General features: G+C 39.6%; 1 protein-coding gene across 2 annotated transcripts in view; it reads left to right on the forward strand.

The window, feature by feature from the left end:
• The first annotated feature begins 15,371 nt into the window (after nt 1-15,371).
• The window catches only part of fmnl1b (formin-like 1b), a 36,450-nt gene continuing 35,466 nt past the window's right edge, over nt 15,372-16,355 (forward strand). For both annotated transcript variants that reach the window (XM_005725729.2, XM_013908970.1), the window contains exon 1: nt 15,372-15,973. In XM_005725729.2, the coding sequence (XP_005725786.1) occupies nt 15,821-15,973 (153 nt within the window). In that variant the 5' untranslated portion in view covers nt 15,372-15,820. The remainder of the gene's footprint in view (nt 15,974-16,355) is intronic.

A 16,355-nucleotide genomic window follows, 5' to 3' on the forward strand; every position in this document is an offset into this window, starting at 1 on the left:
CTCATTCAGATCTGGCGTTTGGAACTATCTTGGTTTTCATGTGAAGCATGACCCTGATGGCGCGTCATGGACTAAAGTAAAACAGTATGTATCTCAATTGGTGGGAACTAGTGCGTTAGCGCAGTTAGCTTGTTGACGCCGTCCAGCCCCACGCACAGGGCGATCCGCCGTAACTCGTTAACGGAGATTTGCCGCGTTATGGCGTTAATGTCATTTTAACGAGATTAACGCTGACAGCACTAGTGGGAACACAACGAATATGACTGCACATTTACGCCGACATCATCCTAGTGCAAAGACAAGTGGAAGCAGACAAAAACAACAAGCACGCATGCTACAAACTTTACCCGAGTCCTTTAGACAGCCGTTAGCACAGGATTCTCCTTATGGGGACCTGATATGTTTAATATGCTGCTGAGAATATAGCTCAGAAGAAGCGGATAGTATAGCTTTTATTTTGGAAAGAGACATTTCTCCGTAATAAACTCTCTTTTCCAAAGATGAGTGATTCCACCATCAGATAGATTTTTTAATTATTATTATTTTGCTGTTTCAGCAACATTAAATTCAAAAACTACTTTTGAGTTAAATATATATTTTTTTATTATAATTTTTATTTTATTTTTTGCTTTTTCAGTGTCATTTCAAACCTAACAAACTTCATGTAATTCTAGAAGAGCACCAAAATATAGGTAAAAAGGAAATATTTCATGTAACACCTTGTCACATCCAACCACCTACCCCAGATATGACCAGTGATGGCGCTGTTCCTTAAAAAAAGTAACATATTCCACATGACTTTTTTTTCCATTTTGTTGAGTAACGCCGAACGTTATTTATTACTCATTGGAAAATTGATTATTTCATTCATTACACTACTCTGCATTACATTTGTGTTGACCCGTAACATGATCTGAATGTATTGTCACATAATTACCAGTAAACTTTAAGCTACAGCTCCACCAACCAACCCAAATCCCTATCCTTTTTTTTTTTTTTTTCAAATCCCTATCCTGATGACGACACACATTATGTATGAACACACAACTGACAACACAAAGTGGCAGTGAAAGCCTGAAGAGACTTCAAAGCTACGATCTTACAAACCTGATGTGTCATCAGTGAAGATCAGGATCCAGCCGTAAGCATTAGGAGGGCCAGCATCGCCAAAGCATTCATAGTATGAAGACAATGTTTGAAAAAAGGTTACTGTACAAAAACGCAGCTTATTTGAAGATAGACCACAGCTTAGTTATATGTGCTGTTATTCACCGCAGTATACAACGGGGTGACTGACAAGACTGTCAAATGTTTGTATGTAAATATCCGATGTTCTTACTTCATTCTTACTGTGACTCTGTAGCCCAATTATTCTTGCTTTATTTTGTTTGTTTGTTTTGTATAAATTACAATAAAGTTTCATTTTAATTTTGTAGATATTTGCCTTAAGACTTGCTTTTTGTTTGAATCAACGCCTTACGGTATATTTTAAGAGCTATAGCAGATCTATAAAAAAACCAAAACCTTTAATTTCAGAAAGGGGTTGAAACAGCCAGTGAAACCTTTGAACACATTTTGTCTCTTGAATTATTTTAGTGTGTTTGATTTACCCAACAAAAGCATGTAACTAGCAGGATTAAATAATCTGCATTAACAGACTCCGAGGCAGAGGAACTAGTTGAAGACAGTTTGGTTAACTTTTAGCAGAACTACATTACCCAGCATAAACAGAGTTTCTAATTTAACTCACACTCTCTACACTTCTGGTTTCACTGGGAGTTCTCACAAGATAGTCCAAAATGAATGAAGCTGTTGTCTAAAATGTTACATTTAGGGCATTAACTGTATATTTTCTTTCATTAAAATTTCATGTTGCTTTTGATTTAAGGGGTTGACACAACAGATTTCTATGGGTTTTATGAGTGTCAGCTATTTTAAAATAACTTTTTGAGAATATTTACCTTTTAGATTAGGTTTAATCACACAGACTTTCCTTTTACTTTGGCCTTCAAACCAGAATATTTATATTTGCAGGTCTTATTGAATAAATTCAATAGAATTAGGACAGTAAGAGATAATACATTTTGCCAATAAGAAATATAGAGATGCATGTTTTTGGAGAAATTTTAAAAAACTTAAGAAAGCTCATTTGTGAGTAGGAATGCAAAAGATCTCACTGGTTCTATCAGCTTTTCTCTTCCTGCAGAATTCAGAGCTGACTGGATTTGGCTGACCTTTAGTCTTGTTTCACTCTTTGGTGACACAATAAATCCTCAGAGCTTAGAGGAGTGTTAAGTTTCCAGTCATAAAATTACTCAGAGATTGGTTGAGTGTCAGTTGAACCATTCACAGAAATGAACACCAACCCCCCTCTCATTATCCGGCTCTACAGACTCATCATTAGTACGGCTCGTCTGCCATGACTGGTTGGGAGCTAGAGAAAGGGAAGAGACATGAAAAAGAGAGCATAGGCAGCGACTGATGAAGAGACAGAGAACACAAACAAGCCGAAGTGGTATACATACACATGGGGAGTGAAAATAATAATGAATTGCCATAGTTAAGTTAGAAGTAATGAATGCATGAACTCGTTTTTGAGTATCACCCTGCAATAGAATGCTTCCAATTTTAGAGACAGTGCACGGATGAAGTAAAGCAGTGCTACATATTTGTTTAATATCTGCATTGGAGGACATGTCTTCATCAAAAATGACACCAAGATTCTTCACAGTGTTACTGGAGGCCAACGTAATACTATCCAGGATGGCTATCTGGTTGGCTGGAACGTTTATATGACTTTTAGGACCAAATATAATATTCTCAGTTTTGTCATTATTTAGTCATTCAGGTCTTTGTCTCTGAGACATGCCTGTGTCATGTGACTTCATGGACAGAAATAACTCATCATCTGCAAAGCAATGAATATCTATGGAGTATTTTCTAATAATGTAAACAGAGTTGGTGCTTGCACAGATGATTCAAACCACTGCAGCACATTTCCTTTAATAGCAGCTTGCAACAGTCAAGCTCTGTATGACATTGTTGTGATCGGCAGTGTCGGAAGCTGCAACGAGGTCTAGCAGAACAATCAGACATGAGACGCTATAAGATTAGTTGTAACCTTCAGTAGTGCCGTCTCTGTGCTATGATGGATTGTGAAACCTGACTGAAACTCTTCAAATAGACTGAGGTCTGTTTTCTTTCACCACTGACAAATACGGAGGCTTTTTTGTAGAGCAACAAACTATTTTTCTGGGCCAAAAAACATCTCTTATACTAGTGCAATATCATTTCTACTCCAGCTTTAAGACATGCATTTGTGAGTTATACCCCGGAGTCAGGCACTTCTGATTTATTTATTTATTTATTTTTAGAGGAGCCACAATATCTAAAGTTGTACGTACTGCTCTGCAATCTCGTAGTGGGAGTAGGATTTAGGTACCTGCATGTGTTGGCATTGAAAATGATAAAGAGGGAAGTTTTTTTTTACAGCACTTTCAGAAATACATATAGCGTACTACAGTTCTTTGAGATAAAATGAAATGTTATTGAGAAATGGTTTTCAATGTTATTTTCCATGTCACATGTCAGGACAAAATCCACAGTGTGACTAAAGCTGCGAGTGGGCTCATTTACACGCCAGCTGAGTCTAAATCATAAATAAAAACCTGGTGTTGAGTTTGTTTTTTTCAGTCTCTACATGAATGTTAAAATCAGCTACTGTCATTTTTTCTCTGAACTGAGCACAGATAAAGATCAGACAGAAATCAGACTGGAAACTCTGCGTAAGGGCCAGCTGTGACGATAGACGACAACAAATAGAACTGGGTTCTATTTTTCCATTTTAAGACGAAGAGTCAGTCAAATAAATCAAAACTTTGTCTGAGTCTGCAGTGAATTAATAAGCTGGAACGTAAAATTGTTGCTATTACTCCTCTTGTATCTGTGCTTCAAGGATTTTTTCTAGCATTTTCTTTTTGTTTTAGGTGGACTGGGAGCAGACAGCCTCTGGGGTTTGAAGTAACCGTCATCAATCTATTGGAATAAATAACGTTTTGAATTTGCGATCTATGCCTGTTGTAAGTGGTGATTAGACTGGAGCAAAATATCTGGCAGTGGTTCACTTTTCCTTCCACTTTTCCTCTTGCCTGGCTGCTCCATATTCCATTCATTTCCCAGCATACCCACTATCTCTTCCCTGCACATGTCCAAATCATCCCAGCCTCGCCTCTCAAACCTCTTCTTATCGAAGCCTCTGGGAAGAAAGGCTTTTCTGACTTCTCTAACCACATTGTTGCTGTCACTCATGCTGAGTCCTACTGATTGAAAAATCTATTTTGCAAACCTTGGTCGTAACATTTTTCACAAGACTTTGTAGTCACTTAGTTTTCTGCTAGCTCACTGGATAATGAGAGGTTAATCACAAGCACACTCAGACACACCCCTGCTACTGACTGAAGTGACGACTAATGTGATAGATAAAGCAAAATATTCTAAACCACGTTCGCAACAGTATGTTTTAGACCAAAAGAGCTCTTCAGTCATGCAAACACGAACTTTTCATAGTTGAAGGAAAGGAGAGTATTGCTAAATATACAATGATAAAACTTATTTCTTGCAGGTGGTTTCCTCCTAGCTGTTGCTTTCTCTCTCATAGTAAATGGGCTGATGTCACCAACATGTAACTTTGAGGGTAACTATCTGTAAAAAACAGGGTTATAATTGTAACAAGAAGTAACACCTCCACTGACCAAAAGAGGAAAAAAACATTATGAAGTTCGTGCCTGCAGAGGAACGTTCATATGCCGAAACTCTCCTGTTCTGGTAACTGACATTACCGTGTCATTGTGTTTTGTTTTGGGGGTTTTTTGTTTTGTTTTGTTTTTCTTTTCTTTTGGGGGGGGGGGGGTCTCTTTGTTGAGTTGATCCTTACCAGGCACACACACAGGGTCAAGTTTCTGTAATTCCAAACAGCTTTATCTTGATTTCTATCAAGGCCTTCACAGACTTAAGCACAGCCACTGGTTGAGTAACGTTAACCTCAAAGTCAGCCTTCGATGGGGATTTTTTTTATCTACCAAAGAGAGGCAAGTTTACAGCGTTGATCTGAATAAACCAGATTCTGTACCCACAGCACAAGTAATATAAGTACACACACACATGTTACAGTGGCTATCATCAAAGCTCGCTGAGGCTCTGTTTTAGTCACAGAAACTGCAGGCATATTTGCAACTGTCTCTCATTTTCTCTGCACATCACGCTGCAGTTAGACAGGTTTACCTTTTTCATGCATTCCTCTCATCTATATGTGCCTACACACGTTTTTCTTTTATAACCTGCGGTACCAGCATGTTTTTCAGAGAGAGGTTTGGTGGTTTTCGTTGCTCCCCAAACATGTTAAAGCTGCAACTTGTGAAGCTGCTCAGCTCTGGTGATAACAAAAACAGCAACATCCCAAACAGGAAAGTCACAGTCTGACGCAAGAGCAGCCACACAGGTCTGAAATTTCACACAGCTTTGGATGACAAGATGAAAGAATGCAGAAGTAAGTTTAATTGTTGAGGAGGATAAAACTGAGATTATTGTACTTGACCTTGAAATTTAGTATCTAAGCAGATACTTGCTCGAATTCAAAATCCTGCTCCTCACAAACAAGGTCTTGAAATATCAGGCTCAAGACCTCATACACTGAACACCTTCACTTTCAGACTGTAGGCTTACTTGTTCCTAGAGTATTTAAAAGTAGAATGGGAGGCAGAGCCTTCAGTTTTCAGGCCCCTCTTCTGTGGAACCATCTTCCAGTTTGGATTCAGGAGACAGACACTATCTCTACTTTCAAGTGTTTCTTTTTCAGTCACCTTCTTCACTCACTATGTGTTTATACACCTCTCTGCATGTAATTCTTAATTATTATTAAAGACACGGCATGTCTTTGTCCTGTCGTGTGACAAGAACCGGTCACAGCAGATGAGGCTTCTTCTAGAGGTTTCTTCCTGTTAAAAAGGAGTTTTTCCTTCCCACTGTTGTCAAAGCAATTGCTCAAATTGAATTAAAACACTTTTTGACATTCTTTTTCAAATTTGCATGATTAATAGGTCAGTTTTAACAAACAAACAAAAATCGTTTCTCTGCAAACGGCTGGACTGAAGATGAGTGAAAAAGTATTCAATGTTTCTCAAGACCACATTTTGAAAAATTACAAAATCACCAGCTGCTTGGAAGCAAAACCCAAGACTTGCATTATACTGTTTGAAGCTGTGTGACGCAGGTTTAAGATCCCATGCAATAAATACGTAAACCCCCCATCAGCTGTTAGACCTGAAGACGTCTTCACATTAGAGGTAATCATTGTGATTCAGAAATGACTGAGTAATATAAGTTGAATAAGCTTAGATTGTATTTTATCGACATGCAAAACAAGCAGATTTCAGAAAACTACAGGATGTTATCATGCTTACATTAGGCCCTCTTAGATTTTCTATTACAAGAATTTCCATCTACACACAACACGTAGGTGACATTTCAATAAAACAGGAGCATATTAATCCTCTCATAATTTGTTGCACCATAATCCCGCTAAAGTCAGTCTAAAGTGCTCTGTGTGACAGAAGTCGATTTGTATCAGCTACCAATGTGAAACTTTCCTGAAGTCAGTTTCATGGCTTAGATAATTCGTATCTGATCAAACAACACATTTAGCAGTGACCAAAACGGAAAGTTGAAAAATTGCCTTGGTTCCTCGGTTTTCTGTGGTTTGACAAGAATCCCATGTCATCATTAGTCCCAGTGGCCACAGTACAAGAAAAAAGCAGTGTGGTCACCGGAGCTGTTTATCACCCTTCAGCAGGCGGCTGGAGTCACTTCAGTTTTGAAATGTCTAACCACACACTCATTTGCAACACATGAGAAAGAAGAAACAGAAGGTCATAAAACATCTTCTGTTTTTCAGTTAGTTTGTTTTTTCTTTCAAGCAACCGCAGAATGCGTTCATGCTGATCGTTTCCACGCAATTAAACAAAAGCCTGAACTATGGGCGAGCGAGCTGAGAGGTGAATTTCATTTTCTAAAATGCATTTTTTATTTCAGTGCAAATTTGTACATAACGCACGCACATTTTCCAGATGTGCGTGCCGATCAGATACATGCTTATAAATCAGGTTATCAATGTGTTTCTGTAATCTCACACAAAAACATGGATGATGTTGTTATAGTAGGATTAGGACTTTTACTTGGAGACGAAATACTTCAAAAAAATCTATTTGGAATAAAGCAGTGTTTACATTTTTGTGTAGTGCCACATCTGTATGAGGAGCATGTGCATGAGCCTGAAATGTTTTCACCACTGTTTTTATTTCTGCTCAAACACTCTGATGTCCTGTTGTCCCCGTTGTCTTTTACTTGGTTCACCACTTGTGTTGTGCATGTGAGCACCCGTGCCTGCCATCTGCACCTCTGCGCCTAACATAAATAAACACTGTGTTTCCTCCTTAATTAGTTTGTTTGTTTCCTGTAATTTGTCAGATTTTTCTCATTCTTGTTTCATAATTTTACTCCCCCCCATCCCCTCCTTTTTTGTGTGTAAGACCTTCAGTGGTCCTAAAACAAAAATTGGGATTTCCTGTTTTATTCCCTCATTGTGCAGAAGAAGAAAAGAGCATCTGGTTTTTGGTCATATATCAGTATTTTTCTGATATTTTTAAGACATATCAAGTACATTTGTAATGTTACAGTTAAATTGATCCTTCAGGCTATTTTTGCATCTGTTATCTCGCTGAAGGATTGATCTTTGAGATTCTCAGTATGTGTAATTAAAGATTAATTTCATACATTTCCAGTTCACAAACACACACACAGAGTTGGGTTTCAGAGTGCTGTAACGACTCACATTCATGGTTGTGGAGATTTGAAGCACCGCTTGTCCCAGTTTCCATACTATAAATGAATGATATACCTTCTGGGGACCTTGTTTCTGTTCCCAGTAGAGTGACAGGTGCACAGAAGTGGACTGGAAAAAAAAAAAACCTAGTTTATGTGCCCACAACACGAGTAATGCATTTACACGCACATGCAAACACACACACGCTACCGTGGCTATCATCAAAGCTTGCTGAGGCTCCATTTTAGTCACAGAAACTGCAGACAAGGGTTAGCCTATTTCTCATTTCCAGCTCTTTATTAGACTCCACATTGTGCTGCAGTCAGATGGCTTTGCCTTTTCAGTGCATTCATACGTCTCAGGTCTGTTTGTGCCAGTATGTGTTGCTCTTTATAATCTCCGGTACTTGCATGTTTTTCGGAGAAAGCTTTGGTGGTTTTAGCACCCATCCGCTGAGGCATCTTTCTGTAAACACGTCTGAGCTGCAGCCCGTGAGGCCGCTCTGTTCCCTTAGTGAGAGGAGCCTACGAGTGTTTGCAAATGTGTTTTTGGACAAATTGGCACATGCTGTTTCTTATTTATGTAGTATTATTCCCATATTAATTAATAGAGATGTTTGCTACTTTAATTGGACGGCTAACTCATTAATCATGAATAAAAAGCCACAACAAGACAGTTTGACACAAGAAAATCCAGGTGTTTGTCTGCATTGTCAAATTAATTTGCTCATATTTGAAAACTTTGGAATTCTGAACCAAACGAGACCATCCATATGTCCGACCTGTCTAACTTTAACTCTCTTCCCTTATAAACGTGATATCTGACGTCCTCCTCTTTACTCTTAATGATGAATTTTGACACAGTATATGTCAATAAATATGTGGTGTGATGCCCATTAAAATAGTTTCCAGGTTTTTCCAGCCTCACTGGCTTCTGATACACACCCAGTCATTAATTGTCTTAAAGGAGGCCTGAAATATGAAGAGTTTCAAGGGTTTCGTCTAACTGTCTTTCAATGGTAGTAGAATTAAAACAAAAATTATCCTTAAATTCAGCTTTACAGCCTGGAAGGTGATTTCCATGTTAGCATGTTCTGTAAGTATGAAAATGGCTGAAATATACAATTCAAAAACGTCTGAGAAGCCAACGTTTTTTCACACCGTGGTGGCCTTTAGTTCCTGTGTCATACTTTTTATTATTTCAAAGTATAATAACAAAAATAAGAGCTTGTTTGTTTTGATGTAAGTAGCAAAAAGTTGATTGAGTTTTCAAAGTTTTATTGAGCTCAGAGGACAAAACCAAACCAAAGTTGCTGACCTAATCGGAATTCTACTGACTGATTTTGTTTATTCAGCCTCTTTTGTGCTGAGCTGTTATTAAACACAACCCTCCAAAATACCCCGAGCGTCCTGCACACACAAAATGGACAGATTAAAAGCTCGAGGTCATGCTCGGTCTGTGGGCCCTTTTCTCACTTTCTACTTAGACTTAACTTCTTGTTTGTACTTGAAACTTTGTTTATTTTTTAGATGATAAACAAACAACAGATTTGATCTGACTTAGAACATACATATTTGATCTCATTTTAATCAGAGTAATACAAAAAAATTGCTATTTCTGCACACACTAACATATGAATGTTCTCTTGCAAACGACAGATAGTTTTCCACTATGAAGTAACCCAAACGGAAAGACACCATAAATATACCATTGCAAGATCTATAGCATCTCTCTCCCTCTCTCTATTGTGTCTTTGTGAGTCTGTTGTATGTGTCTATGTGTCAGGATAGGGTTTTGACTCCCCTTGTGTGGGGTCTATTTCCCCCGACCACACTCCCTGCCAGTGGCATTGGTGGTTCTCGGTGTCCAGTGCCAGGTGGTTGTGTACTGACTCACTTGTGGCTGCCTGCCCAGGGCCCCTGCTGGGGGTGGGGTGCCCTTGGGTGTCCAATCTCTGGTGTGAACCACGGCAGAGCCTGTGGGCTCAACGTCACAGCCCCCTGTTGTTAGGATGCCTGGGTCGTCGACCCAGGGTTTTTGAGTTTATTATATTATTTGTACTTTCTAGTTTTTGGTTTCTTTGAGTTCTGTCTTTTGGCTTAGGTCTCTGTCTTCTTTAGTTGCTCTGTCTCCCCTATCACCTGCATCCCCTTGTCTAGTTCGCGTCTATGTGTATCCTAAGTTCCCATATCCCCGTGTTCAGTCAGTGTTTGTGTCTGCCCTGTTCCCACGTCTCTGTTCCCTTTGTAGTGCCTGCATGTGAGTCTGTGTCTTTGTTCAAATCAAATCAAATCAAATCAAATCGAATCAAATCACTTTTATTGTCACATCGCATGTGCAGGCACACTGGCACAGCACATGCGAGTGAAATTCTTGTGTGCGAGCCCCACAAGCAACAGAAATGTGCAAACACAACAACACAAACCAGCACAAGTGCTGCTCGTGAAAAAATAAAGGAAAAGTAAAATTAAACACAGAAGAAAGCCGTTGCTTGGGGGAGCTCGCGACGAGGCTGCCATACTCGGCGCCAGTCTGTGTTATGTGTTTCCTGTTTTACTTTGAAGGCCTCCGTCTTTTCTCAGTGTGTTCAGTTTACGCTTCTTTGGTCTCGTCAGTTCTGATTTGCCCCAGCTGTGTTTCCCTCCTGTTGCTCATTTCCTGATTGCTCCCTCTGTGTATTTAAGCCCAGTGTTTCTTAGTGTCTGTGTTGCGATCTACCGTTTTCTTAGCTGTATGTTCTGTCATTCCTCCAGTTTAAGTTTGTTTTGAGTTTTTTCAGTTATGTTATATTTTTGAGTACCAAATTAAAGCCTTTTTGAGTTCACGTCTGTCTCCGGAGTCTGCACCTTGGGTCCTATTCCTGCCTGCACACAGCCACACCTAACACCTGTGGGCTCTGCACTGTGGCTGCTGCTTGTATTATTAGTACTGTGTGCTGTTCAGTAACATTACTTATTTATTATTATTTATTATTTACTGTTTTTTAGGCACATGTTGTGGATTCTCTGGTGTGCCTTTTTTTTCTTCAGCAGATTCTCAGTGTTTTTTCTTCTCTCCCTCTTCTTCTTCTTCTCTATCTTTCTCTTCCTCCCCTCCTGTAAACTTTCTCCCCGTCCTAAAAAAATCAGTAGGTCTGATAGCAGTCCTCCCTATTTCTTACACCTCGCTGCAGGTCTTATAGCCCAACCAGTATCACATATTTGTAATATTTCCACTCAAACTAATACTGTTCCTGATGTTCGGAAAACACCTTTCATACTACCCTTAGAAAAATGTGGCTATCCCACCTTATTAACTAACTATAAACTCAGAGCTTGGAAAAAGGCATTTTCCTACAATACTCCTTATACTTGGAACGAATTACAACAGTACTTGAAGTTGTGCAGCTTAAATGAACTGAAGGGTTTTTTAATAAATTGTAAGGATAATAGACAAAACATCATTGCATGGCTGTTCCTGTTTGTAATGTTTTATTTCTACTGTCTTTTATTTTATTTTTAGTTGAATTTTTCCAGTTAGTTGGTTTTATGAAATGTAATGTTTTAACACATTCAGGCTGCTCTTGAAAATGAGACCTTGTGTTTCAATGAGATTTATCTGTCTAAATAAAGGTGATATAAAAAAAAATAAAGCAGCTCTTTTGACTTTGACTAACTGCTCTGATTGGGTCCATTTCACTGCTGCATGTCATCTTTAGCCCACTCTTTGAAAACTGTAATACAGTTTTGCCCACAAGATGTCAGCCTGATACAAAGTCTTAGATGACAGGACACTGTAAAGCGTACAGGTACAGAGCTGAGGAAAGTTAAACATATTTAATATAATCTAAGTCCCCTTTTTGATTTAACACAGTGAGACAAGAGTAAGTCGGATCTCACCTCCACACTGACCATCTCTGTTTTAATAAATCTGCAGCACTGTGATGTTCTTGGTTTAATAAAAACCCTAGAAACTAAGCATTTAGTACTTCTGTCTGTAGCAGGTATGAGTAATAGATGCACAGATGTTAAAGGAACACTTGTTTGGTGTGTTTGTGGTGACAAAAGTCTCTAAAACTTTGCTGGAAGAAAAACCCCAAAGTTGTTCTGGGCTTGTATCTGCAAATACACAATAAATAAACAAGCATTTATGACTCTCAGTTCTAAAACTGCTCTGTGATGCTGAGGAGCAACACATCCAACACATCTTAATTTGAATTTTTAATCTGTTTAATTACTGCATTCTGTAAAAAAATGCTGTTTTTATTTTGAATTCAACAATGTTTTTGTTTGTTTTTTTTACGAGTGTTTAATGTTTATCTGTAAACTCACTTTCCATTTGTACTATTGATTGATGGATTATTTATTAATTTAGAAAGACTCATGAACTGCTTTATTTCGACTTATATAAGTACCAGTCCTCCAACGTCTGTGGCTTTAAATTACACATCACGTCAGTGTTTATGATTTTAAGGCTGATGTATTGTTTTGGAGTTTTCCATTAAAGTTAAAAATATTGATAAAAGCTATTTTATTGTTGCTCCTCAGGATGCGGTGGTGGTGAAGCTCTGTCAGTACAGATATTTAAAAATGTGGTGTTTAAGAATAGTGTGACCTCTAAAGAGGCGTTTTCTCATTATTTCTATTTTTGATTTCTCCTTTGTTCAAACAATGCAAGACACAAGACATGAATGGATTTAGTGTCATAAAATTGACTAAGAAATTTTTTTTGTAGTTAATCAAAATCTGATCAAAGTGCAGATTTGAGCTTTAATTTGAGGGTTATTTTTTGTTGTTGTTGTTGTTTTTTTATGCAAAACATTCACATGAACTCTTCAAGAATTAGATTCGTCTTTATGCACATTTAAGATGCAGAATTGTTTGTAATACTTGGATGAAGACAATGATTGCTTGCAGTCTTGAATCGATCAATGTCACCAAATGCTGTAGTAAAGCAGCTCCCTCCTGTTCATTGTAGACAATGATCTGCTTGCCTCCTTCAAAGTCTTCTGGACGTGGTTACATGTTAGTTATATTATTGTTTTTCTTGACCATGTCATCATACTCTTTGGTTGTCTTCTGCCTTTGGTGTTGCTGAGGAGGCCAGTGCCTTCATCTTATTTAAGAATATGCCAGATTCTTGATTTGGCTACTCTTAAAGTTTATGCTTTATTCTGGGTCTTTGATGATGTTTTTCCTGCACTGGCCCTGATATCTCTTTGGACCTTATACTAGTTATCTGTCATAAGAATACTTCAATAATATTGAAGTCTGGGCTCTGAGGAGGCCAATCCATGACTGATAGAGTTTCATTGTGTTTTTCTATCCGTTTACTGCTCTCGCAAAATGTTTGATAGTCTGCTTATCTGTCGATCCTGCTTACCAGTTACAGTTGCACTTTTCATTTCATGTGTCTGAGGAGGAGAGTAGCGATGCAGTCTACAGCCTGGATGTGAACATAACTTTTATTCGTTTGCACAAAAGGACGAGAGCACTTGTGGTAAATAGTACACTGCATCCAGGAGCAAAACAGCTGCATCATTCAGCTAACATCACTTTGGCTCTTTGCAAGCATCTGCACAGACACCATGCTAACGCTAAGCTAGCCAGGAACCCAGAGTGATGCTGACGCTGAATGTTTGCTGACCCCAGCCCAGCCAGACCCTGAACTTCAGCAGGTATGCGACTGATGAGCTCAGTGTTTGATCTTGACCTTCAGTGCTTGGTCTAAAGAAATCAAGAAACCACATCGAGTGATATATCACATGAAGAGGCATCGGAAATTTGTTTTGTCACAGCAGAAATTGGACAGTGCAAAGTTATATAGCAAAAATGAGAGAATACTGGAATACAATAAGAATAAGATACTGTACACAACTGTACAGAATAGAATATATTAAAATAAAATAATATATACAATAGGATAAAATAGAATACAAATGCTATATACAACTGACTAAAAATACAACTTTGTCAGAGAACGAGTATTGCACTTAGTGTTATTGCACATGTGTGGATGTGTGTGTTTGATCAGTTGGAGTCTTTGTTGTGGAGTCTGACAGCAGTGGGGAGGAAAGACCTGTGAAATCTCTCCATCCGACACCGTGGGTGCCGCAGCCACTGAAGGAGCTGCTCAATGCTGTCACAGTCTCCTGCATGGGGTGGGAGATGTTGTCCAACAGGGATGACAGCTTAGCCTCCATTCTCCTGTCACTCACCACCTCCACTGGGGCCGGAAGGCATCCTAGAACAGAGCTGGCCCTGCGGATCGGCCTGCTCAGTCTCTTCCTGTCCCCGGCAGAGTGGTTGCCATCTCAGCAGACGACACTATAAAAGATGGCTGAGGCCACCTCAGAGTCACGGAAGGTCTTCAGGAGTGGGCCCTTCACTCCTGAAGACCTGAGTCTCCGCAGCAGGTACAGCCTGCTCTGCCCTTTCCTGTAGAGGGCGTCTGAATTATGAGTCCAGTCCAGTTTATTGTTCAGATGAACACCAAGGTACCTGTAGCTGTCCACAGCCTCGACGTCCATACCTTGGATGTTCAGTGGTTGCAGAGGAGGATGTTTGTGCCTGCGGAAGTCTACCACCAGCTCCTTGGTTTTATTTGTCTTGATCTGGAGGCAGTTCAGCTGGCACCAGTCCACAAAGCCTTGTGTTAGTTCTCTGTACTTCCTGTCGTCCCCATCAGTGATGAGGCCGACTATTGCAGAGTCGTCAGAGAACTGCATGTTATTTAGATTGTAAATTAAATTAAATTTTATTTATACAGCACCAAATCACAACAGCAGTCGCCTCGAGGCAGTTTATATTGTAAGGTAGACCCTACAATCATACATACAGAGAAAAACCCAACAATCATATGATACTGTAACTTCTTTCATTTTTTCTTGAGATGCTCTTTTAACTTATTAATTATTCTTTGTTTAAGCTATTCTGTTGCTCTGGTTGAGTTTAATGTTTTCACTGCAGCAATCTCATTTTTTCTTAGAGATTTAGTAGCTGTTGATCAAATTTTTGTAAACGAGTTCCTCTTTAAAAGTAAAAAATGTGATTTTCAGAATGTACTTCTTTGCATTCATGAACTAAAGATATTTTTTGTATATCGTTTGGCTTTAACTGGTTCGGCCCACTTGAACTTGACTGAGTGTCATGTGGCCTATGAACTAAAATGCATCTGACACACCTGCTCTGAAAGCTCCCATGGTCAGGTGCAGCCTGAATAGGGAGGCATTAGGACCCAGAGTGCTCTGTGCTATTAACTAATGCCACTGCTGCCTTCAGTTTCTCTCCTGTCGGATAGACAGAGTAGCTGCCTGCCGGTTCTCTGCTCTTCCCTGTTTTTTCCCCTCTTTTTTTCTTTTACTCTGGATATGGAGTTCAGAGGTCCACCGACTACCAGCATCCAGCAGCAGATGAAGAACCTCCACAGATCACCTGGAGCTCCAGCTGAGTGTGCTTACCTGCAGCAGCTTTGGGAGTAGTTTCCTCCTGAGTTTCCTCCACACCAAAGTGCTGCCTATATTTTGCTGTTTATCTTCTTCTGTTGATTTTTTTCCTGTTGTTATTTCAGCCTGCTGTTCAGCAGTTGCCTCAGGCTCTGAAGTCTCCCTCCTCCCCCTTTCCTCTGTCACTCGCTCAGCTGTCAGTCCGTCCGTCCCTGTCAGGATATCCCCTTCCCTCTTTCTAGGGTTTCATAATACACTAGGACCTGAGCCAGGTCTGAGCTGTCATTCAGAGGCTGGGGAGGATTTCATTCTTCTGTTTGTCAGAAAACTGAAAGCTGACAAGTAATAAATGTTAACCAACACAGAGGAGTTGTGGAGATAATGGAAGGCCACAAGCTACACAGAACCTAACTTTGGATGAGCAGACAGACCCACATTTGATCCTTTTTGAGACTCTGGCAGTGACTGTTTTTTGAGTTTTGTGCATATGTGTGTTTTTTGGATCTATTGGATTGCCAGTCATGGGGAATGCAGCAGGAAGCCTTGAGGTTTCTCAGGGAAAGGATGGCAAGCCATCGGGCCCGGGGTCCACGGGGCCCCAGAGACAAACAGCCGGAGCGAAACTCCCGATGCCACCTGAAGAAGAGCTGGAGGAACGCTTCAACGCTGTGCTGGTGAGTCGCGAATGCATGACTTCGTGCTGCAAGTGGAAAAAGCAAGAGTGCCACAATAGAAAGAAACAAAGAATGTGGAATATGTTGAAAATGTGCACGTCCTCGGGACAAGCTTATCGTTGTGCCAGGTACACAAAGCTGCTGTGAAAAGATACATAAGAGCTCCTTTATGCTCAGGCTTACCGCAGCTTTAGGCTCACTGCTCCCTGTTAGAGAAAGAATGATACGAGGAAGTCAGGTCTGTTTACAGCTTAGTAAAAGGTGCCTCTATTCTTTACTGCTCTATCTCAGTACTTATACTAAATCACTCATGTATCAAAGTTTTACCAATGAGAGAAGATTACGTTGCCAAAAATACCCTTGGATATTAGGAAAGAGACAA

This window comes from Pundamilia nyererei, unplaced genomic scaffold (genome assembly GCF_000239375.1).
Source record: "Pundamilia nyererei isolate P.nyererei 1_Seehausen unplaced genomic scaffold, PunNye1.0 scaffold00017, whole genome shotgun sequence".
Lineage (NCBI taxonomy): Eukaryota > Metazoa > Chordata > Actinopteri > Cichliformes > Cichlidae > Pundamilia > Pundamilia nyererei.